General features: G+C 44.2%; 1 protein-coding gene across 4 annotated transcripts in view; it reads right to left on the bottom strand.

Moving 5' to 3' along the window:
* RARB (retinoic acid receptor beta) overlaps positions 1-25,227 on the bottom strand; it is a 445,419-nt gene that overhangs the window by 111,524 nt on the left and 308,668 nt on the right. For all 4 annotated transcript variants that reach the window (XM_032629585.1, XM_032629588.1, XM_032629587.1 and 1 more), the window contains exon 3: positions 1,675-1,816. In XM_032629585.1, coding sequence (XP_032485476.1) covers positions 1,675-1,816 — 142 coding nt within the window. The remainder of the gene's footprint in view (positions 1-1,674; positions 1,817-25,227) is intronic.

Consider the following 25,227-nt stretch of genomic DNA (forward strand, 5'->3'; position numbering starts at 1 on the left):
ATTTCAATAACTGTCCCAATAATGCCCTTTATAGGTAGCCTTCCTCCACTGCAGGGTCACCAGGATCATGCCTTGCACTTAGCTGTTATGTCTCACTCTGTCTGTCCTTCATAATCTTGGCAATTTTGAATTTTAGTTTAGTTTAGTTTTTTAAATTGGGTTATTTCCTTCCTTATCATTGAATTTCAGAGGTTTTCCATATTCTACATGTAAGTCCTTAGCAGATATTTGATTTGTGAATATTTTCTCCTCGTCTGTGGCTTGGCTTGTCATTAATTTCACAGTGTCATTTGAACAGCAGACATTTTCTGATTTTGATGACGTCTGATTTACCATTTTTTCCTTTTATGGGTCACAAGCATGAGTCTTGAACTCATTCTCACCGGACCAGCCTAGGTTACACGTTCGCCATGAACCAATGACTATGGCCGGGACAGGTTATACTGACTGGCTTGAGTCAAACGAATGGATCCAACCCTGATGTCTTCCCTGAGGAGTAGAAACCCAAGATGTAGAAAAGCCTATGTAAACCCTGGGCAGAGTTAGGAAAGGCGAGGGGCAGGAAAGACACTGGGCAGGCCGCCAAGAAACATCCCAAGTCAGAGCTCCCAGCAGAGCTCCCGTCAGCCAGCTGCGCACTCTCAGGGAAGCCCTGCCCGGCTCCAGGGGCCTCGCTCCCATGGCCACACATCCCAGTTCCAAAATCCAAGAGCGTCTAACCGACATAAAGCCTTCAAACCCCGCTGTCGGACTGTGGCTTTTCGTCTCACTCTCGTAGGGGTCAGGGGGCGTGGCTTAGCATCTCCAGGGCCCCATCAGAGCGCCCCGCCCAGTGCCCCACTCAGATGCTCAAGTGTCAGGACGTAGTGGGGGCAGGTGGGCAGCGATTCCACTGAGCGCCCAACCCGGCACACATCCCTGCGTCTTCCTTACACCTGCCTGGGCCCGGCCACGCGCCTGGCACGTTCTTGTTCCCTTCGTGATTTTTTGGTGCTGTATGTACTCTGCCTGTATATGTACTCTGCATGTATAATTCAAAGCCCCACAAGCAGATGATTACGGACCACTCATTTTTAATCTATTCAAATGTTCTCTTCTGAATTAATCAAGTGAATAATTGTTTGGAGGAGTGGGGCTGAATCGAGTTTGGAAAAATGCCAACATGCCAAGTTTCTAAATGTTTCTTCGACAGCAAAAGTTTTACACTCCCTCCCCTCTGAAAACGGGTACATTATTACCACGGTCGATGGACCCTCTGAAAAAGGGTACATTATTACCACATGCCTCTCGCCTCGTTTTGTTCTCATCAACACAGGCAAAGCTCTTTATTCCTACTGTCGAGATGGGGAAACAGGGTCTCCATGTGGCTCTAGGACCAGTTACCAGTGGCTCAGAGACACAGAGCTGGTTAGTAACCGCTCTGGAATACAAGCCTGCTGTCCACGACACCCAGCGCCTGCCTTTTCACCAACTGCCACTCAAATTGTATCTGAAAACCCCCACGGTTGTTCTATTTCCATGTCATCTCTGTTGACACCTACCCTTGGCAAACTATCATTCGTGTCACGTCTGAATTCCACACGCTGACATCCTCCACGGCTTGATTTTGGAGGCTGAGCAATCGTATTTATAGATAAGGCAAAGAGAAAAGAATTTTTTGGAGACTCCACTTACATTCTTTGGACATTCCCACTTCAAAGCACTTCTGGAGTCGACAGTACTGGCATCGATTCCTGGTGACTTTATTAATAACACAGTTCTTATCTCGGTGACAAGTGTAAATCATGTTCTTCTGAATACTTCTGCGGAAAAACCCCTGCAAGCAACCAAGAAGATGAGAAAATTAAGCAAAACGACTGAGCTTCATGAGAAATCAAAGCCAACCTTATCAATGCATTGCCCGCTCGTTCTGAGTAATGAAGTGATGGCAGCAGAAAACTTAACTGATTTAAGCCTTAAAATCCTTGTGAAATATGAATAGTCAGTTCTCTCCCTTTGCTGCAAACCAGAAAGCCCCTTTAATCAAAACTGGACTTGCCCGTTATTATCTTGCTAAAAGAAAATGAATACCAAGCGAATTCACTTGGAAAACATAATGCAGAGTTGGGTTCACTCCAAACAGGCTTAACTTCCTAAGTGGCTCCCTTGCTGGCCGGAACAATATCAGGTGAGTCCACTGTCAAGAAAGCCAATAGAAGAAGCATTCCATTTGCAGAAGAAATTATATGCTTCGTGAAAGAATTAGGTCTTTCCAAAGGAGTCTTCTCCAAATGCTTTTACATATTTAGCTCTCGTGATAATACTTAAAACACGATTTAATTTGCAAAGTGTTTAGAAAAATACTATCCGAGATTAGAAACAAGGCAGAAAAATGATTGTCTGCTCATTTAATGGCATGTGAGAGCCGTGATGTCCAATATGATAGCTACGAATCACGTGTGGCTATTTAAATAACGAAAATTAAATAAAATTAGTATGATAATCTCCACGTCCATCCATGTTGCTGCAAATGGCATTATTTCATTCTTTTTAATGGCTAATATTGCACTGTATGTATGTACCATATCGTCTTTATCCATTCACCTGTGGATGGCCATTTAGGTTGCTTCCACGTCTTGGCTACTCTAAACAGTGCTGCAATGGACACTGGGGTGCACGTATCCTTTCAAACCATGTTTTTCTCCAGATATACGCCCAGGAGTGGGATTGCTCGATCATATGGCAGCTCTATTTCTAGGTTGTTTTTTTTTAAGGCACCTCCATAGTGGCTGCACCAATTTACATTCCCACCAACAGTGCAGGAGGGTTCCCTTTTCTCCACACCCTCTGCAGCATTTACTATTGGTAGACTTTTTGATGATGGCCATTCTGACCTATGTGAGGTGATACCTCATTGTAGTTTGATTTGCATTTCTCTAATAACTAGTGATGCTGAGCATCTTTTCATGCGCCTCTTTGGTCATCTGTATGTCTTATTTGGAGAAATGTCTATGTAGGTCTTCTGCCCACTTTTTCTTTTTTTTTTTTAACATCTTTATTGGAGTATAATTGCTTTACAATGGTGCCCACTTTTTGATTGGGTTGTTTGTGTTTTGTTTTTTTTGGTTTTTTTTTATATTGACCTTCATGAGCTGCTTGTAAATTCTGGAGATTAATCCCTTCAAGTGCTCAACAGCCACACACCGTGTAGGGGCTACACACTGGGCAGCGCATGTACAGAATATTTCCCATCATTGCAGGAAGTTCCCTCGGGCAATGCATACGCCGCACTGACTGACAGACTTACACGAGTCATCTAACTGTCTCGGGAAATGTAACTCCTTTGACTTACTGTTATTATTGACTGGACCTTGACTCTGTAAAGATTGTAGAAGGACTGGTAACTATAAATCATACGTGCCTAGTATAGGTGCGAAGATTCCTGCCTGGTTGAAATATAACCAAAGATTATTGTTTTATTGCCTTGTAGGACATTAAGCAGCTGGGTCTAACTTTGCCACCTTATTCCAGCATTCCTTTTTTCCAATCACCCTATGTGTCTGTCCTGCCTACCTCCCTCCCTACCTATTTTTTTTCATATCCTTCTTTGAACCAGCTTTGTCATCTGACTGTTTCCCTCATTAATGAGTGAAATAAGTCTCCAACGTGTGCTTACTGCATATTTGAATAAGTATTGTTTTTTAACTTTTGGAAAGTTATATTTTGACCGAAGAAGCAATTTATCCCGATTTTTTTGGAAACACTGATGAAACAAATCACGCTTCAGGCTCCATGAGCACAGGGTCTCCCCCCCAGCTTCTCCTCTCTGCGTACCCACCTCCCACACAGCTTTGCAGAGAACGGAAAATTAAGTGGTGCTTGTTAAGACAGAGATGATTGAAGAGTGAGTGATGGGTAAACCTGCTGTCTTTTCTCATTGCCCAACAAAAACCTCTACGCTGCTAGGAGTATTACAAGCAAGGAGTTTTACCTCATCAATTGTGATGTGACTTTTACCTCCGTTAGTAACAATTCTCTTGAATGTGGGAAGCACACCATCCACTGTGTTGAACAGCAAACAAGACTTGCCGTCTGAGTTCAACTTTCCCTGTAGTACATTAACACCCCAGGAGCCAGAACTAAAGACTTTCAAAGCTAAAGCACATTAGCAAAGGAAGCTCACGTAACACACATTGCTTAGGATATTTACGTGGGCACCCTAGGATTTTAACATCTAAGAAAACATATTTTTACTGGCATGGTTCGACTGTAAACGCCTGGAAATCTTGTTTAAGGTTGCAACTCCTCTTACATCCCAGACACACACATTTTCCAAGAAAGTGTAGTTTATTTTTGTACCTCTGGAGCTACAAATATGCTCAGAATCTAAAATAACAGGTCATAAATACTTTGAAGCTCTAAGAGAATCTGTGCACTATGGTCACCTCAAACATATTTTTTCCTGCAAAGAATACCTACAGGACACTCTTGGCTGCCAGACGTACAACCTCAATTGACAGAAACTTCACTGTTCTCCCGTCAAGTAACACTGACACATGGAAGATCCGGTTTTTTTGCAGGTGTGAAGCAAGTGAGGTATGGACCAAGGTGACCTCCTCCACTTATTACAAACTGAATAATCAGTTCAGCAAATTCTTAGTGAGTGAGCACAAAGGAGGGGAAACCAATCTCCTGACACCCGGATGAAAGAAGAAGAGAGAATTAAGAACTTTATATGTCACTAATTATGCAGTCAGCGTGGTTCAGGAACAATGACAGCAGAAACTAAATAGGACTTCTTGGTTTTCCAAATCAGAGTTTGGGCTGGATTTCACGAGGAGGTCTAAATTTCAGTAAATCATTTCCACTAGGGTAGAATACTTGCTGACTAAAATGTATGCTGTGAGGTGTTTCTATTCATGGCCTGGGTAAACAGAAATGCCCTCTGAGGCCAAAGAGAGGTTTGCATTGTCCAAACCACCCTCCTCCACAGTAGATACTGTGAACCGTTCTGTAAACCTCGTTTCTACTGCTTGGAGGACCTTGTGTGTGCGTGCGTGCGTGTGGCACCATAGCCCGTGTCACCAAAATTTTATCTACTTAATGTTTTATTTAGGTTGATTCTTCTTTATTTTTTTTTTAAGATTTGTTTTGATGTGGACCATTTTTAAAAGTCTTTACTGAATCTGTTACGACACTGCTTCAGTTTTATGTTTTGTTTTTTTGGCCCCAAGGCATGCGGGACCCTAGCTCCCCGACCAGGGATCGAACCCGCAACCCCTACAATGGAAGGCGAAGTCCCAACCACTGGACCGCCAGGGAAGTCCCTCTTCCTTTATTTTATTTATTTATTTATTTATTTATTTATTTATTTATTTAATTTATTTATTTTGCGGTACGCGGGCCTCTCACTGCTGTGGCCTCTCCCGTTGCGGAGCACAGTCCCCGGATGCGCAGGCCCAGCGGCCATGGCTCACGGGCCCAGCTGCTCCGCGGCATGTGGGATCTTCCCGGACCGGGGAACGAACCCGCGTTCCCTGCATCGGCAGGCGGACTCGCAACCACTGCGCCACCAGGGAAGCCCCCTCTTCCTTTATTTTTAACATTATTTAAAATAGAAACCTTTAACCTCTGGCTCAATTTGAATACCAGCACCAACTGTCAATATGAGAAGGCATTCATAAAATAAATAAAATGAAGTCGAACAAAACAATAATCAGATGTGATTTTACTCTCGCTGGATTCTGCTTCTGCTAAACCTCACTCCTGGCTGAAGGGGAATGGAGCAAGACTTAGCTACAGATCAGCACTGACTTGAGGCTTCTCTTTTTGTTTTTTTTTTGTTTTTTTTTTTTTTTGAGGCTTCTCTTGAGGAATTCAGAGAAAATAAACACGTTTCTCACTATGTGATTCAATGAGGTTTAATGCCATGAATCTGTCCCATCTAAAATTGGGAGCCTCATAATTTGGGAATCAAAACTGTATCCCAAAGTTGTTACATGTAAAATGAGCTTTAGACGTACTGGGTTCAAACAGAAACAGACTCACAGACTTTGAAAATAAACTTCTGGTTACCAAAGGGGAAAGAGGGGAGGGAGGGATAAATTGGGAGTTTGGGATTAACATACACACACTACTAGATATAAAATAGATAACCAACAAGGACCTACTGTATAGCACAGGGAACTCTACTCAGTATTCCATAATAACCTACATGGGAACAGAATCTGAAAAAGAATGGACTTATGTATATGTATAACTGAATCACTATGCTGTACACCTGAAACTAACTCCAATATAAAATAAAAATTAAGTTAAAAAAATTTTTAAGTGGAAAAAAAAAACGTTTTCCATCAAAGCAAAGTACCGAGTTCAAGTGTGATAGTTCTTGCAGCCAGGAGATGGGTAGGTACGGATGAAGGATTTGGTCCTCTTTGGAGAAGCAGCCCCACGGGACGAGAGGGGGCAGGAGGGTGCAGTGGGAGAGTCCCCGCAGGGAAGGAGAGGGGCAGGCTTGGAGAGTCACAGCCTCAGGGCTAGGTGCACTCACACACTATCTCCTGAGGGAGGGGCTGGAGGCTTACTTCCAAGACCCCTCCCAGCTGTTCCTTTCCGGGACTCCAAGTGTGTCCTCGTGCCAGGGAGTGACAAGTTGGGATGGCTTGAGAGTGAGGATGAGGGGGCTTCTGTGGGCGAAGAAAATGGCCAAGGAGGAGGTTTGAAGACGAAGGAAGGAGAGACCGTCCACCTGTAGGGGTGACAACTGCGATTTCTTCAGACTCACAGACACAGAGATCAGGCTGGTGGTTGCCAAGGGGGAGGGGGTTGGGGGAGGGATGGAGTGGGAGGCTGGGGCTTAGCTGATGGAAGCTATTATGTATGGATTGGATAAAAAACAAGGTCCTACTGTATAGCACCAGGAGCTGTATTCAATATCCTGGGATAAACCATCATGGAAAAGAATATGAAAAAGAATGTATATATGGGGCTTCCCTGGTGGCGCAGTGGTTGAGAGTCCGCCTGCCGATGCAGGGGACACGGGTTCGTGCCCCGGTCCGGGAAGATCCCACATGCCGCGGAGTGGCTGGGCCCGTGAGCCATGGCCGCTGAGCCTGCGCGTCCAGAGCCTGTGCTCTGCAACAGGAGAGGCCACAACAGTGAGAGGCCCGCATACCGCAAAAAAAAAAAGAATGTATATATGTGTATAACTGAGTCACTTTGCTGTACAGCAGAAATTAACACACAACATTGTAAATCAACTCTACTTCAATAAAAAAATTTAAAGAAACAAAAACAACTGTGATTTGTTTGGACTAGCCTGGGGCTTAAAAGACACCAACAAGAGGGCTTTCAGATGGTGTCACCTTTATCTTGGAGCAGAGACCTCACCACACCTCTGTGGGGACCTGGGGCAGGTGTCTGTGACCAGATGGAGGCTGGAGTGTCAATCCTGGCTCATGGTTGCTGGTCATCAGGAAGTCTGAGGGCCTGGTTTTCTGACACCAAGTCTAGGGTTGCTGGTGCCGTGAGTTTCCTCTTTCACTTTCCAGAAACATCCTTTTTCCCAGTAAACACAGAAAACTTCTATCAGGTCTTGAAGATGTTATGTCACCTCACCCAGGAAGCCTTCTCTGACTGATCCAAGCACACATGAATGCTTCCTCTTCTAGATAACCTTGGGCTTTTGCTTCTCCTTCTACATCACACCTATCTGAGTATGATATTTAAAATATTAATCAATAGTACCATCTACTTCGGAGGTTACATGGCAATCGTGGGGGAAGTCCAGTCTGTGGCCAGCAGTCACAGCCTCAGGAGTCCCATGGGCTTCAGAGATTTCCACCAGTGGGTGTCACAGAAGCACCACCAAGTGTGACATCTTTCTTGCTGGGATTCCAGCCTCCCTGACAGGGGACAAGGAGGGGCATGGGGGCCGGCTCCACAGAACTAGGGTGGACAAGATGGGGACTCCACGGTGACTTCATGTGTCTTCCCTGGACTCACCACAGTGGACTTGGGTGGAAGGGGACAAAGACTGAAGGCAATGGTTACTCAACAACTGGTAGGAACACAGTTCAATATTTCAACACCTAGTACAAATGGACTGGTACAAATCAACTGCATATCCCCAGCACCGGGACAGAACCTGACACTTGGCAGATATCCAACAAACGGCTGTCGACTGAACGAATAAACAACGGACATCCTCAGCTATAAACAGAGCCAGAGTGATAGTCCTGGATGAGCTATACCTTAATTCCACAGAATATTCCGCAATGATAATGTATTCCTTGAGGATGATATTATCTGTACTTAGGGAGGGAAGCATCCAGATTTCCCTGAGGTTAGTAGAAGACCCACTGATTTGAGCTGTAATCAGGTTAGTCAATCAGGACTTCTGCTGGTTAGCCATGATCTGTGTTGGTTAATCTGTTAAGTAACTTTTGTTGGTTAACTGCTAACTTGGTGAAACCTGGCTTCTGCTGTCTAATCATGGCTTCTGCGGCTTAAGCGTGACTCCTGTTGTTTGAGATCGCCAAAGCAAGTGACACAATGAACGCTCTACCTACCTAGATCAAGAAGCTGGACCTGCATCACAAACTGGGTCAGGTGTTTTCTAACCACAGGTTTTTCAACCTTTCTTACCTCATAGGCTCTTCTACTCTTGCTATCAAAGACCTGGGGTCCAAACAAAAAGAAAAAAAAAATAGTCACTTGGTGGAGAAGGCCACATAGGCCTTAGAGCCATTTGCGAGCCATTTGCTTCCCGTCACAGCAACACCCATGGAATGTCCACTCCTGCTCAGATTTCTCCTGTCTCCCCTTGGGGATATGAGGTGCCATTGTTCTAACTAACGTACTCTCTACGGGACAGAAACAATCCTAAATCAGAAGGAACGGTATGTCTCTTGTAAACCGAAATATCCTCCTACACCTAACTACTTACAGTTCGTAATTCCCTTGATGGACTAGTCAGATGTCCCAAATCTAAACAGGACATGGAGAAAAGTGACTCATCTCACTCCTTCATATTTTGATATGACATTAAGTTGGGCCTCCTTCTCTCCTCTCATACTCTCAAATCATTGCTCCGATTCTCATCATTTTTTCTCCCATTCGTGGGCCCTGTTTCACCTTCTAGTTTTCAGATATCATCACATATAATATCTTTCACCCTCTCCCAAAGGGGGTGATTTTTTGGTTGGTTCAGATAGTGGGCTAGTGGTTAAGAATTAGGCTTTAAAACATTTTTGTGAAAAATAATTGCCTGGGAACTTCCCTGGCGGTCCAGTGGTTAAGACTCTGTGCTTCCACTGCAGGGGGCACAGGTCTGATCCCTGGTCAGGGAACCAAGATCCTTCAAGCCGCACGGCAAAAAAAAAAAAAAAAAATTGCCTGTAGTTTGTGTATTATGTATAATTATATATAATATCTTGCCTTACAGAAATGGAGTGGGGCTGAGATTTTTTAAATTAATTTTTATTGGAGTATAGTTGATTTACAATGTTGTGTTAGTTTCAGGTGTACAGCAAAGTGAATCAGTTATACATATACATATATCCAACTCTTTTTTAGATTCTTTTCCCATATAGGTTATTACATGAGTATTGAGTAGGGTTCCCTGTGCTATACGGTAGGTCCTTATTAGTTATCTATTTTATATATAGTAGTATGTATACGTGAATCCCAATATCCCAATTTATGTCTCCCAACCCTTTCCCCACTGGTAACCATAAGTTTGTTTTCTACATCTGTGACTCTATGTCTCTTTTGTAAATAAGTTCATTTGTATCTTTTTTTTAGATTCCACATATAAATATCATATGATATTTGTCTTTCTCTGTCTGACTTACTTCACTTAGTATGATAATCTCTAGGTCCATCCAAGTGGCTACAAATGGCATCATTTCATTCTTTTTATGGCTGAGTACTATTCCACTGTATATATGTACCACATCTTTATCCATTCATCTGTCAATGGACACTTTGGTTGCTTCCATGTCTTGGCTATTGTAAATAGTGCTGCTATGAACATAGGGGTGCATGTATCTTTTTGAATTATGGTTTTCTCTGGATATATGCCCAGGAGTGGGATTGCTGGATCATATGGTAGCTCTATTTTTAGTTTTTTAAGGAACCTTCACACTGTTCTCCTTAGCGGCTATACCAACTCACACCCCACCCACAGTGTAGGAGGGTTCCCTAATTGGTAAGGTAGGAATACACTATTTCGGGCTCTGATTTTGCCCCCTAGGTGATATTTACATCATGCTGTATGCTGCTGGCACCTACCGAACAGAGGCTGGAGATGGTGTTAGATATCCTACAATGCAGAGCAATTCCCCTGCTGTAGACTGAATGTATCCCCCGAAATTCCTACATTGAAGCCTATTGCCCAGTGTGATGGTATGAGGAGGTGGGGCCTTTGAAAAGCACTTGGGCTATGAGGGTGGAGCCCTTATAAAAGGGACCCCAGAGAGCTAGCTTGGCCCTTCCTCCCCCATGTGAAGGTAAAGGGAAAAGACAGATGTCCAGGAAGCAGGCCTTCACAAAACTCTGAATCTGCCAAGTGCCTTGATCTTGGACTTTGCAGCCTCCTGAACTGTGAGAAATAAATGTCTGTTGCTTATAAAAATAATAATAAAAAAAAAGAATTAGGCTGTAGCTTGGGTACACGTGGATTTAAACACTGACTCGGCCACTTAACTATGTGATACTGAGCAAGTTACACTAAGGCCTCAGTTTCCTCATCCGTAAAATGGGGATAATAAAGTACCTACTTCATAGGATCGCTCAGTGCACCCAATCAGGGAACACATATAAAGTGTCAGCACAATGACCAGCGCATAGCAAGGGCCCCATGAACGGCAGCTTTAGTTACCGGCAAAACCTCTTTTTCCAAAGCTTTCTTCTGGACAATTTCGAATATACATTTTGTGTTTAAAATAAAGATTCCCAACTAGGACAGAACACTGTTCTGAATCTCTGAACAACATGGGCTATTGTGGGCAGACAGCCTCGTGATTCCAAAGACTCGTTCATATATTGATCCATTCACCCAATGCCAATTCCCATCCCAACTGGGGTGGGCTCTCCCGGGGCGTACAAAGATGGATAAGGCCTGGTCCTGCCCCTCCTCAATCTACCAGGAGCATTAAGTCAAGCGAACCCAGCAGTGTGGAAGCAGCAAGTGAAAAAGGGCCCAGTACGGTGCCTGGCACATAGCAGGCACACGGCAGTTATTTACTGAGTAAAGGCCGTAGGTATTCAAAGGAGTCAGAAAGGAGTCAACACTTGATCCCAGCTCTAACGAAGGGGTAGGATTTGAACAGCAAGACAACCAACAAGGACCTACCGTATAGCACAGGGAACTCTACTCAATACTCTGTAATAACCTGTATGAGAAAAGAATCTGAAAAAGAATGGATAGGTGGAGATGTATAACTGAATCACTTTGCTGTACATCTGAAACACAACATTGTAAATCAATGATACTCCAATAAAATTAAAAAAAAATTTTTTTCCCCAAGGAGCATTATGGGTGAGCAGAGGCTGGGGTTAGAAAGGACAGGGAACGGCCAGTGGTCCGGGCCGGTAGAGTCGTGAGCGATGGATGTGTGTGTGAGACACAGCTGGGACAGCGGCTGACGTGCAGACGGGGGGAGATCAAGGAGGCCACGCCAGGCACTTGCAGGGAAAGTACTCGCTCTTCTGTGCAGGAGAGGGCTAGGGTCGGACGTATACTCTGCTCAGATGGCTCAGGAAGCCGTGCATCACTGATTTCCTCGTGCATTAACTGCATGCACGCTGAAGCAGACAGTGAACTCTGCGTATCAACACAGGTCCCTAAAACCCAGAGCCTGCCCTCAGGCCTGAGCAGAAGTGGAGCCCAAGAATCCTGATTTCTGGAATGACGGTGCACTTGGCTGACTCGCGTGCAATTCTAAAGCTGCTCCTGAGAATTCACACCATGGCGTTTTGGATGGAAGTTGCTTTGCTGCCTTAGAGCCATTGACATCGGGCTGAACAAGTTCAGAAACCATCGAGATCCTTTGAAGAAAGGCACTAAGTAAAAACATTTTTCCTTTTAAAAAAAGGCAACTCGGCCCTTTATTTGTCATAAAAAGCATGGGGTCAGGAGAAATTCACCCCAAAACTAGTGTGGGAAGCACATCTGTTTGCACTGGGCTTTTGCAGAGCTAATTTCTGTCCCACGCAAAGTTCAAAAGGGTAATTTCTCCTTCCTGAGTGAGAGAAAAGTGAGGAGTGTTGCTTAGTCGTTTTTCCTCGATCATTAAGAAGACTATATCTCAACCCCATCTCAATCAGAGAGTAAAACGCAGGTGGCCCCCCCAGGGAGGCATGCCCCCGGCCAGCCAGGCCGGCACGGCGAGGTCCTGGCCAGGCCAGCGTCGAGCTGCAATTCCCATTTCCAGCCAGAAGCAGAGATGCTGCCAGTAGGAGGAGGTGAGTGTGGAATAATCCCATCACAGCAACTTTGGGAAACACGGCTTTCAGACCAGGAAACACGTTGCCTTAGACAAACAAAAAACACCCTCCAGAGTGAGTGGAAGTCTATGCGTGACAACGTCTGAAAAGTTATTAATAGCCAGATTTGGGGGGAGAAAGAGAAAAGTGAAGACCTTTTCACCCCACTGAAAGACAATGGTGAGAGGGAGGGAGAAAGTAAAAAAACAGCCCACTATTTTGATGACAAACAGAGAGCTTCCTCCCCAGCAAGGCGGGTGGGCACACATGTGACGTGGAGAACACTGGACAGTAGAGCTCGGGGGGCCGCTCTGAGCCACGAAAGGAAAACAACGTTAAGATTCCTGCCCCAAACAAGAAAGTCAAGTTGTCCCAAGGGGTAGAGGCTTAGAGTTATTTTTTGTTAAAAAAAAAAAAAAAAAAAAATCCCCACCAGGGGAAGGTCCCACTTTTGGAAATTTAGTAAAGATGAATGGGTGACAGCGGTGAAGGTGGACAGCACCAAGGTGTGATAGCCTTGGCTTCTGTAAGGTCCCTTATTCCCCGGCGCCTCTCACCTGCTCCCTGGGAAAGGGTCCCTTCTGTCCTTCCACCTGGCCACGCATTTCAGCCCTAACTCTCTCCTTTAAACTCCCTGGGACTGGAAGTTTCCTGAGCACATTTACTCTTGCCCAGGTTAGAAAGGCGAGCCTTTATTTTGGGAGATGCCTAGAAAGATGGTTCATCTCTAAAGAAGGCGAAGACTACAGATTTAGCAAAAATATCATCTCTGTGGGAACAAGTCTTTCCAGAAGAGGGTGATTAAGGTCTTTTCCTGGACTTTGTCAGGTGAACCCCTGAGGGCTCAACCCCTGTTAGACCCAGAGGCCAATGCTCTCAATCCTTCTAATCCCCAGTTAATTAAAACTCCCCGGGAATACCAAGGCAAAGGCAGCCTGTGTTCTTAACTGTGAACCTGAACTCACAACACCAGAGATCAAGGTTTAAATCTCCAAAGTCTTCCATGTCCCAGGAAGGGCACGGGGCCACTGCATTCAGTCCACAGTGTTCTTTATCTTAGAGGAACGTGATCTGGGGAAGAAATGCCACCAGGTAGTATAAACTGGGAACCAACAAGCAAGAAGAGATTAATTGGTACAAATGTCTTTTAATTTAGGTGAAAAACTGGCTTTTTATATTTCCGAAACATGACCTTGGATAAAATAAGAGTTTTTGAAAGCGCCCAGCTATCATATAGCTCTGACTGATTATTATAACCCCATTCTGACTGGTAGGCAGCCGATCCATCAGGTTTGAGGGCCAATAATCGCAAACAAAATTTGGGAGGAGAGAATTTCACAAGGCAAGTAAACACTACCCGTTAAACTGGCTGTTTTTCAAAAAGCGAAGGGATCTGCTCTGGGCTGGCTTCCCAAGCGTGTGGCCTGGGTAGTCACATAGTCACACAGAGCCCGGTTCTAAAAGGGTACTAGGTTTACTGCCCTGCTGTCGTCTTGAAATTCTGAATCATTGTTGAACAAGAGGTGAGCGTTTTCGTTTTGTACTGGGTCCTGCAAATGAAGTAGCCAGCTCTGGTTCCAGAATACCATCTCCAGCAAAGGCTTCCAACCTTCTTCCTCCGTGAGGACCTGGACGTCTTAGATAGCCTCTCTTTTCCTCTGGCTGACCTGAAGGCTAGTTGTAAGACTGCTGGTCAGAGAGAATTAAGCAAGTCCACCACCATCACACTTAGTCTCCCCAGGATCTCCTCGGGATGTTTTAAGCAATTCGATGGTTCCAGAAAGAGCCAGAAGGGAAAGCCATTCGGGACGTATTTGATGTTCTACAATGGGCTTTATTTCCCACTTGGATAAGGGACTTTAGAGGGTGCTGGGAGGAGTAGGAAGAATACCAAGAACTTTTCCATAACTGGATAAAATTTCCTTCCAAATAGCACATATATTTAGGTGCAGTCTCAGGAGGGACTCCAGAAGCTCAGCCATATGCGTCCTAGATGTCTCTCACTCCCTCTTGGGAGCCACAAAAATAAAGAGTAAAGTAGAAAGAAGGTGAGGTCAAACAGTGAATCTGTTACCCAAAGAATTTCTGTATCGCAGGATAAATATCACAAATATAGTATCTTGGGAACCACCTCCCCGCTTCTCAAGAAACTGAGTTGAGACAGGGTAGAAAGAAAGTCTGAAAGAGAGAAAAAACCCCTCTAAAATGGACGATTTCACTGGGCTCCACAGAGCTCTCTTTAAATCTGGTTTTGAGAATTTACATTCAACCAACCAAAGACATCTGTTTTCTAGATTACTTGGGTCAGTTATTTTGTGCCCTTCCACCATGAAACCCATAGTTACCGATTTATCAACAGGATTACTCTAAATATAACAGGGCAAGAAGCCAATGCATTTTAAGTTTTTTAATTCTCAATTCTTTCACTGAGAAAAATGTACCAGAATAGCTCCTCAGCTACAGCCTGGGAGTTAGCAGACCCCAGCTGCTTTGCACATTAATTTCTCAGTCTCATCTGGACTCAAATTCAAGATCTTCATCTGTACTGAAGTGGGGGGAAAGGCAAGCAGAAGGACACAGAGCCAAAACATGCTCAAATATATTTAAACTCTTTGCAGAGGGGTATGAATTTTTAAAATCGCTTTTAGAAGTCTGGTATGCAACATGTCACCATCGACAAAGCCAGGACTCGCTCCTCCATGACATGCTGGCTGATGACAATGTACATCTCACAGGAACTCTGTGTATCACCTAATTCAAAGGCCTTTCACAGACGCCAATAATTAGGATGTACTGGTATTGTTCTGTGATGTGAAGAGGGACCTAAATTAGAAAAGAAAACAGATGCCGGACCAAAATTTCTTGTCCTTTTTCCAAGTTAATTTAATTTTCAGGGCCATTCAGGGATCTTCTACTGGAATTTTTCTCACTTACTTTGTATGTGGTTATGTCCTGAACCTGACGTGAACAGGAAGAAATCATAGAGGACGTGGAAGCAGGAGAAGGAAGTCGGTCAGGCTTTCACGTGTAAGTCATCAAGAGGCTGATAACTGTTAAAATAACGGGCATTTATTGGCTGTAGCCTTCTGCTTCTCTTCACCACAGACGCTGCTCTGACAGAGAAATGATCTCACTGACAGGGTGGGGAGAAAATACTGCTTAAGCTCCGGCTCTCAAAATGGATTCTGTCCTTATACAGAAAAGCCATGGTGACTCTAGGCTGAGGCCTGATACACACCGTGTCCCAAATCCACCCTCTCAACTCTGAGCTCATCAATGGAACGGTCTGGAGCCCGCCCGCCCCCCGCAGTTGCCTGTGTCCTTTGTCCAGGCCTCCACACCTAGACCATCCTCTTTCTCCGCCAAGCCTTCACTCATGCTGTTCCCTATGACTCAAAAGTCCTTTCCCTGCCTTGCCTTTTAGTTCATGATACAGCCCCCGAGAGGGTCAGCCACCTATGAATCCCCTACTACACAGCAGCACACCCTATGGCAACACTCACTCCACAGTACTGCAGTGATGGGTCTTCATGTCTTTCTTCCTCAAAACAGGAATCCTTTGCAGGCAGTATCTTAATTATCTTTGTGATGTAGCATAAGTGACTTTTCTAATTAAAAAATAATGTGGTGCACCCAATGTTCACAGCAGATCTATTTACAATAGCCAGGACATGGAAACAACCTAAGTGTCCATCGACAGATGAATGGATAAAGAAGATGTGGCACATGTATACAATGGAACATTACTCAGCCATAAAAAAGAATGAAATAATGCCATTTGCAGCAACACGGATGCAACTAGAGATAATCATACTAGGTAAAGTAAGTCAGACAGAGAAAAGCAAAGACCATATGATATCACTTATATGTGGAATCTAAAATATGACACACAAATGAACTTATCTGTGAAAAAGAAACAGACCCACAGACATAGAGAACAGCCTTGTGGCTGCCAAGGAGAAGGGGAGGTGGGGGAGGGATGGAGTGGGAGTTTGGCATTAGTAGACGCAAACTGTTACGTAAAGGATGGATAAACAACAAGGTCCTACTGTATAGCACAGGGAACTATACCCAATATCCTGGGATAAACCACAATGGAAAAGAATATAAAAAAGAATGTATATATATGTATAACCGAGTCACTATGGTGTACAGCAGAAATTAGCACATTGTAAGTCAACTCTACTTCAATAAAAAAATAACATGGTGCAAGTTATTTTGCTTTTTATGTATCATATGGCGATTCCACATAGAAGGAAAGGGAGGAAAAGAAAGATCGGCATGGAAACTTAAATTCAATAAATATAACAACCATCAAAATTTTTTAAGCATAAGGAAAAGGAAAAAGGACGTTATATTTTCAACAGTGAAACTCCAGGATCATAAATTCAGACAGCGATACCAACTTCACGATTTATCCCAACCTCCTTTCCTTCTCATTCCAAATTAGTAAGAAAGCAGCTCAAATTGCACCCCCAGCTCCTCTTTCTTGATCTTTAAAATTACAGTTGCGATATTTTGTCAGCACGGTGCCAAGATCTGAAATTGAGCAGGTCCCCAGTGCAAGAGGTAAAGGTCTCTTACACGGCATGAACTTGCCCGCGATCAGCACATTACGGCTCCCACCCAAGCACCCCACGTTATAAAAGCATGCTTCTGAAGCGGCTGCTCTCGGAGCCCTAACCTGTGTGCGTTCTGTGCCTATCTGATGAGGGGAATTTGGGAAAACACACACGAGTAACTTTTTAAGTGTTACTTCTCTGCTTTTCCATCTCATCCCTGACCTGAGGTGACAAACGGAGGAGCGGCCTTCTGACTACACGGGGGAGAAGGGGGAAATCAGTCCCGGTCAGAAAAGAGGTAGCTGCCAATGAGTTCATCTGTTCTCCAGTTTTCAACTAAAGGCAGCTAATGGATGTAGGGGGACACATTTTATTTTTTCCTGACAGAGCCCTTATTTTTAAACTCTTAGCTTCATTTTCCAAAATTGCTGGCTTTAGACTGAAGAAGCACACAGCTTGAGTGGAAAGCTGTATGTTCTCCTATATCCTGTATCAAAATGACATTTTTCTCCTCAGTGGCTACTTCCCGCTTGGCCTCCCAACGCTCTGCTGTCTGGGGCGGGCTTGCGGCGCGGTCTCTGCCCCAGGGGGTGGGTGCTGGGTCCCACGCTCCCCGCCAGCGAGGCACCAATTTTTTCCAGGAGGACAAAGAAGATAACTTGGATGGGTGTGTTTATTTGGAACTCTTCTGAAAGAACTCCAGTCTCTCTTAAGCAGCTGCCTCTATACGGAATTTGGGAATTATTTTCCTTAGATCTAACAGGACTGAGCATTCCCTTGGCCACGGCTGGCCTTCTTCCCTGGAACACACACGTTCTCAGGATTGATATTTTTATCCAGAGTTTTCTCAAATGAATAATTAGGAGATGTACACAGGCAGGAGTAGGAAAAAGAGCTGGGCCCCCATAAATCATGACCAACTGACCTGTAACCACCGAAGGACTGAATGACTTTTTGTTAACAGTTTAGCAGTTATGTTTCTGCGGGACTGCACTGTCGCTGGGCGTCAGGGATTTGTGGGGCAGTGGGAGTTAGAGCTATGGGAGAAGTCCTTCAGGATTGGACCAGCCACCCCTCAGGGCTGGAAAAGCTGCTGTGAATCACGTGATCCTGGTAATTTGACATTTAACATGTCTATGGGGACAAGACGATAAGACATTATAATTCCTATTTCTTTTTGTTTTCTTTTTTAATTTTTTACTTTATTTTCATTTATTTGGCTGCATCGGGTCTTAGTTGTGGCACATGGGATCTTTTTGCTGAGGCATGCAGGCTTCTCTAGTTGTGGCACGCAGGCTCCCACGTGGGCTCATTAGTTGCGGCGCACGGCTTAGTGCCCCGCGGCATGTGGGATCTTAGTTCCCCGACCAGGGACCAAACCCACATCCCTTGCACTGGAAGGCAGATTCTTAACCACTGGACCACCAGGGAAGGCCACCTATTTGTTTTAATGTCACCTGAAGTTTGCTTGGTTCACCCAAAGCTTCGAGAGGCACATTAGGACTGAGCATTACACCTCGGTGGGCATTAGAACAGACCCTGTGAAAACACCAAGCAACGGCACAAAAGTGGCGCTTTCATCCTGCCAGAAAAACGGAGGGGACTTTTAGGAGGCCCTCAGAAGGAGATTCTGAATTAATCTGTAATTTCAGGTTTCCAAGTGGCTTTTACAAGTTTGCTTGCCCGAAGCATTTCAGAGCGTCATCTCTTTTAATTTTTATCCGCACGATGTTTCACAAACATCCCGACCTGAATCATGGCCCGTCATTTTGTTATCTTAATGGGGGGAGGACAGAGTGTCCTGCCGCCCTTCCTCATCAGGTGTCCTCATTTACACATTGAGGAAGAAAGTGCCGGACGTGAATTATTTAAAATCTGTTGTATCAGTGTGCTCTGTAGGCATTCACTACCGGCAAAGCGGACCGATTATTTCTCACTTTTAATTGTGCCGATACCTCATCTGCTCTGTTGAAAGCGGAGAGTGGTAGGTGACACCGTCTCGCACGCCGAGGACCAGAGAGGCAATGAGGTCTATCGAGTCTGTCATACAGAGTGAAGTAAGTCAGAAAGAGAAAGACAAATACCGTATGCTAACACATATATATGGAATTTAAGGGAAAAAAAATGTCATGAAGAACCTAGGGGTAAGACAGGAATAAAGACACAGACCTACTAGAGAATGGACTTGAGGATATGGGGAGGGGGAAGGGTCAGCTGTGACAGAGCGAGAGAGTGGCATGGACATATAGACACTACCAAACGTAAAATAGATAGCTGGTGGGAAGCAGCCGCATAGCACAGGGAGATCAGCTCGGTGCTTTGTGACCACCTAGAGGGGTGGGATAAGGAGGGTGGGAGGGAGACTCAAGATGATGGAGATATGGGGATATATGTATATGTATAGCTGATTCACTTTGTTATACAGCAGAAACTAACACACCACTGTAAAGAAATTATACTCCAATAAAGATGTAAAAAAAAAAAAAGCCAAGATAACCCACTTAGTGGACGTACGTTTAACATTCTGCTAAGGATGGGCAACCTGGAGTAGCTCTTTTCGTCTGTAATGTGTGTCTATTACTGTGTCGGACATGAATGAGAGCAGGACAGAGCCCGGTTCCTTAAAGAAGCTCTCAGCTGAGGGAACCAGTGACATGTCACCAACCACACATGGGCAGCCATCGCATGTGAGTGAGAAGGGGCCTGCCCATTCCCCCACCTCCTCCACCAAATATCAGGTGTGACCTAAGATGAGAAGCATCAGATGAGATCATCGCTAGGTATGCTTGAAGACCTTGTCCTAACCTGAAGAAAATAGTTAGAGCAACGAAAATATATTTAGATAATAAACTTACAAATCTGTGACTGGAAACGGATCGAAATAAGACTGCACACAGGACACAAGGACTTATTACTAGACATTCAAAATGAGCCCTAATCCCTCTCCTCCCTTTGAACCCCCAAGACCATCATCAGGAAATGCCCACGGGTACTGGATACATCTGTATGTGGTCAAAAAGTGTCTCACCGTTATCTGAATTTAACGTATCTCTTCCAAACACAGCAACTCAGGAATTCGTTTGGGCGAATCCACAGATAATGACTATAGAATCATTCCGATGTTGTTTATTAAGTCAAAGACTTGTTACAACTCTTGTGTTATCCTCAGCACCCCATCCAGTGCCTGACTTGGCCTCTGGGAAACATTTGCTCATCTGGATGGATGCAGGGTTGCATGGGGGCAATGACTCAGTTTGCAAACTGAGACCAGCCGGGACCTAGGACCCTTTGCTGCAGGGCTTGCACCTGGACAAACGTCTCCTTAAGAAACAAAATACAAAGAAACCATAAGGGACTAAAAATAACTGTGCGCGTGCACAGTGGGGGCAAATTATGGACAACAAGATACAAAAAGACCAAAAACCCAGCTGCCACTTCTGAAGAGCTAGGAGCAAAAGCAGGGCACTGTGCAGGCCCCCTGCACACGACACCACCAAAGGGATGGGCAGACCACCTAAGCCACACCTCCGGCCCGACCCCCAGACACACCCCTACCCTCACCCCATAGAAGGAACCAGCTCGACCCCCTTAGGCAGTGAGCAAGGGAACCTGTTGTCTGTTCTCCTCCCCTCTGCTGCAGCAGGGGCCCCAATAAAGCCTTGCCTGAATTTCTTGTCTGGCCTCTAGTCAAGTTCTACTGATTAAGGAGGCCAAGAACCCTGGTAGGTAACAAAACGACCTCTGCCGGAGCATAGGGATGGCTGAGAGAAAAAGCACCAGGAGGAAGGCTGTGGGAGTTTCCACTCTGCCTCTCACTGACTTTGGGACCTGAGCAAACTGTTGAGCGACTCTTGCGGTTCCTCTTCACACATTTGAAATCATCTCTACGCATCTTCCAGCGCCGATGTCTGAGATTTCCAGGAGTCTGAACGAGGAAACACACGTCCGAGAGTCCCCCCCTATGAGCTCAGGCCCATGCCTTTTGTGGGACGGGTCTGGTTTGGTAAGATGCAAAGACATGAAGAGATCCAGCATCTCCCAGACATGGGTCCTTTTCGCACTAAGTCAACATCCAGCAAAAAAAGACAACTCCCAGAAAGCTAACCAAGTCCACAGCAGGATGCAAAAATGAGCTGCAGCATGTGTGATGCTGGTGAGTTTCGTGTCCGCACTGTCAAATAGAACCACTTTGGTGAAAGCCCGAAGTCAGCCCCACATGGTTCGTACCCTCCAAACCCACCGCTCCAATCCGGTGGGAGCTTCAGAACGCGCTCTTGCCTTTCCCATTCCCAGCAGGTATCCCTGGAATCTCGACAGCCCGTCATCACCTCGAGTCAGCGTGCCAGGGGAGCAGAGAGGCCAGGAATGTTCTACCTCTGCCCCCAAAGGGACCAGGAGAGGGAGAGGCTCCTGCTTTCCTTTCCATCTCGTTTCTCCAATAAAAGGGAAAAAATAAATGGAAATGAAAAGTAGACAATCAAAAAAAAATCACATTTACCTTCCTTTCGCTAATGTCTGTAAGATGATTTTTTGGCCTGGCAGGAGATTCCAGATGGGTCATATAATGACTATAATTTAATACGGAAAACCCGAGTTCAAAGAAACACATTTTTCCAAGTCAGAAAGTGGGTTGTCTCCCGTGTAATGCAAAACACCGGGACAAGTCATTGCATTTCTTCTCTTACTGCACATACGCCGTTCAACCTAATATCAGTCCAGCCAGACCCGAAGCCATCAAACCAGAAACTGTCGCTCTCCGAGATGGGCCGGCACTGATGCACACGCGCCGAAGGGCCAGAGACCGCTCACGACGCAATGTGTTTTCCTCCGGGCTCTCAGGATTTATACCACCAATTAAGGGCATAATGAGTGCCCCAAGTTGACCTCCTAGGAGCAAGAATTAATTAAGCGCAGTATTTCTTAGTAAAGAATGACATTTCCCCAAACGAGTAATACAAGGGAACCATATTTCCTGATACAACTGTGCTTCCATGTACAATCCTGAATTGTTAACAAAAACAGAATGATCCGGGAACATGGCTTAATTTATGTTTTTAATTTGGTAATAAAAGAAAACAATCTCTACTTTTATCCTTATTTGGGGGGCAAAGAGAATGTTTTGAGCGTATTGCGTATATGTAAAGCACAAAACTATTTACATTAGTAATATAATGTCACTTCTCTTAATTACCAACATCAAGACAAAAGAAGGAAACTGGGGCTCGTATTTAGAATCTCCAGCGTTCAAAAATGAAGAGTCGTGTTTTAAAACCATTCGCTTCCTAAAGTTCTTATGGTTCCATAAATTCTGTAACCGAGTTTAAGGCTTTATTTTGGAAACTACCCCTTAGATAGTCTAATCTAGGGGTTGGCAGAGTCCTTCCGTAAAGGGCCAGATGTAAACTTTTTAGCCTGTGAACCGTACAGCGTCTGCTACAAAAACCCACGCCAGCCATGGCTGATTGGAAGCAGCACAAACAACTCATAAATGAGCCAGCACGGCTGTGTTCCGAGGAAACTTTATTCATGAACACCGAATCTGAATTTCATATCGTTTTCATGTGTCATAAAATATTCTTTTACAATTTTTTTCAAGCTTTTCAAATGCGAAAGCTATTCTTAGCTCTCAGCTGTACCAAAACAGGCAGTGGACCAGATTTAGCCTGTGGCCTGTAGTTTGACAACCTCTGGTCTAAAAGTAACGTCTAGTTTTAAGTAATCAGTGAGGTCTGAGAAAACGCAATCTCTGTCCCTCTCTTACACAGATGCACACGAATAGAAAGTCACACACAAAGCCACCTAATTATCGACACCAGGGTCTCTGAAACCACTGATGTGGTACAGGGAAAATATGGCTTCAAGCATGTGTCTTTAGTGCTATGAGCTAGACGCGAAAAATATCTCAGCCTTGAAGAAACATTACGGGGGTGGTAGGCAAAAGAGACCTCCTTCCTCCCGTCCTTTCTCATAAAGAAAACTCCCACCCTAAATTACAAATCATGCCCTCTACTCCTTGAAAGAGTTAATGGAGCTAGCATGAATCTGGAAATCCCTACAGCCTACTTGACAATTAATGTATTTAACTCTAAAGAGCAGAGGCTTTTTCATTTAGCCCATCAGTCACTAACAGAACATTTTGGTTGAAAATATTAGGATTTCCAAATAACTTTATGGCTCTGTAAATTGCCAACATACCATCTGCAACTGAATTAACATTTATAACCAAACTGAAATCATAAATAAAGCAAATTATGCTGCAAATATTCGTAAGTGCCCAATATGCACTTGAGAATGATCATTAGCATTTTATAATCACGCTTCATTTTCTTTATCCAACTCCCTGTCACATTAATGATAAAATATTTTAAACTGTGCTCTATCAGCAAATGGCAGCACAATCTCTAGATTAGCCATTAACTAACATGGAGAATGAAAACAGTTTGTGTTGCTGACATGATGCACCCAGAGAAGTTTTACTTGGAATCACATCCTCCAGTCTCCCTGGCCCTTATCTCAAACAAGCCTCAGAAAGGCAATGCTTCCTCTGCACCATCCGAACCTCTATGAGAGCTGAAGCCACGCTCTTTTGCTAGGAGAAAAGAAAGAAACAGGATTTAAAAATTTATTATGCTCCTCTGATCTAGAAAACCGAAAGGGGTCTAGAGGTCAAGAAGCTTTAAGTCGCTCAAAGGGAATAACTCTGGCCCTCAAATAATTCTTTCTGAAGTTCTTTCTCATTATGATCTGACATCCTCAGCTGTGGTATGTGCAATCTTTTTCCTAGCTTCAGATAAAAATGAACTTCATTAAATAAATCAGTAAAGAGTGGATATATATGCATACTTTTTTCTCAACTAGACTTTCTACCGATTAGTAAAATTTCCCCAAAGTTTCCCATTACCTTCCTTCAAAATCACTTCTTCAAAATAACTGTATCCAGATGCTTTCTTGACTCTTTTCTGCCTTGTGCCCCCTCCCCCATCTGCACTTGGCATTTCAGGGTTTTCTCATACGGTTTCTGGCTTTGTGTGTAGCTCCCACACCTCTTTGGTCCAGTGCTGTCCTATCTACCTACCACCAAAGCCACTGGCTGCACGTGGCTACCAAGCACTTGAAATGCGGCTGGTCCAAACGGAGATTGTTCTAAGTGTTAAAGTAACTTCAAGTTTGGAAGACTTAAGTATGAAAAATAATGTGAAGTCTCTCAATGGTTCTTTTGAAATGATAATACTTTGGATACGGAGTTAGATAGCATATATCCTTGAAATTAACTTCACTTGCTTCTTTTTACTTTTTGAAAACGTGGCTACCAGGACACTTTACGTGACACATCTAGCTCGAATTGTGGCTAGCATCATATTATCGGATGGCGCTTGTCTAGTACTGGGTTGGCCAAAAGGTTCGTTCAGTTTTTTCCCTAAGATAGCTCTAGTACCACTTACTTGTCTTTAACTTCATTCAAAACAATTTTGTTAGACTGTATGTGACAGCTGTCATATCGGCGTGCATTTTTAAAACGACTTATCAAAATTGGTGGTTTTTTGTCTAGCCATTTTAATATTGAAGATGGAAGAAAAAAAACGAGTTTTTTGGCATATTATGCTTTATTATTTCAAGAAAGTAAAAACGCAACTGAAATGCACAGAAAGATTTATGCAGTGTATGGAAAAGGTGCTGTGACTGATTGAATGTGTCAAAAGTGGTTTGTGAAGTTTCTTGCTGGAGATTTCTTGCTGGACGATGCTCCATGGTCAGGCAGACCAGTTGAAATCAATAGCGATAAAATCGAGACATTAATTGAGAAGAATCAATGTAATACCACGCGGGAGATAGTTGACATACTCAAAATATCCAAATCAAGAGGTGAAAATCATTTGCACCTGCTTGGTTATGTTAATCGCTTCGATGTTTGGGTTCCACATAAGTTAAGCGAAAAAGAACGTTCTTGACCATATTTCCACATGCGGTTCTCTACTGAAACATAATGAAAACATTCCATATTTAAAACAAATTGTGGGGACTTCCCTGGTGGCACAGTGGTTAAGAATCCACCTGCCAATGCAAGGGACATGGGTTTGATCCCTGGTCCGGGAAGATCCCACATGCTGTGGAACAACTAAGCCCATGTGCCACAACTACTGAGCCCGCGTGCCACAACTACTGAAGCCCATGCGCCTAGAGCCCGTGCTCCACAGCA

This window comes from Phocoena sinus, chromosome 4 (genome assembly GCF_008692025.1).
Source record: "Phocoena sinus isolate mPhoSin1 chromosome 4, mPhoSin1.pri, whole genome shotgun sequence".
NCBI classification, from domain to species: Eukaryota; Metazoa; Chordata; class Mammalia; order Artiodactyla; family Phocoenidae; genus Phocoena; species Phocoena sinus.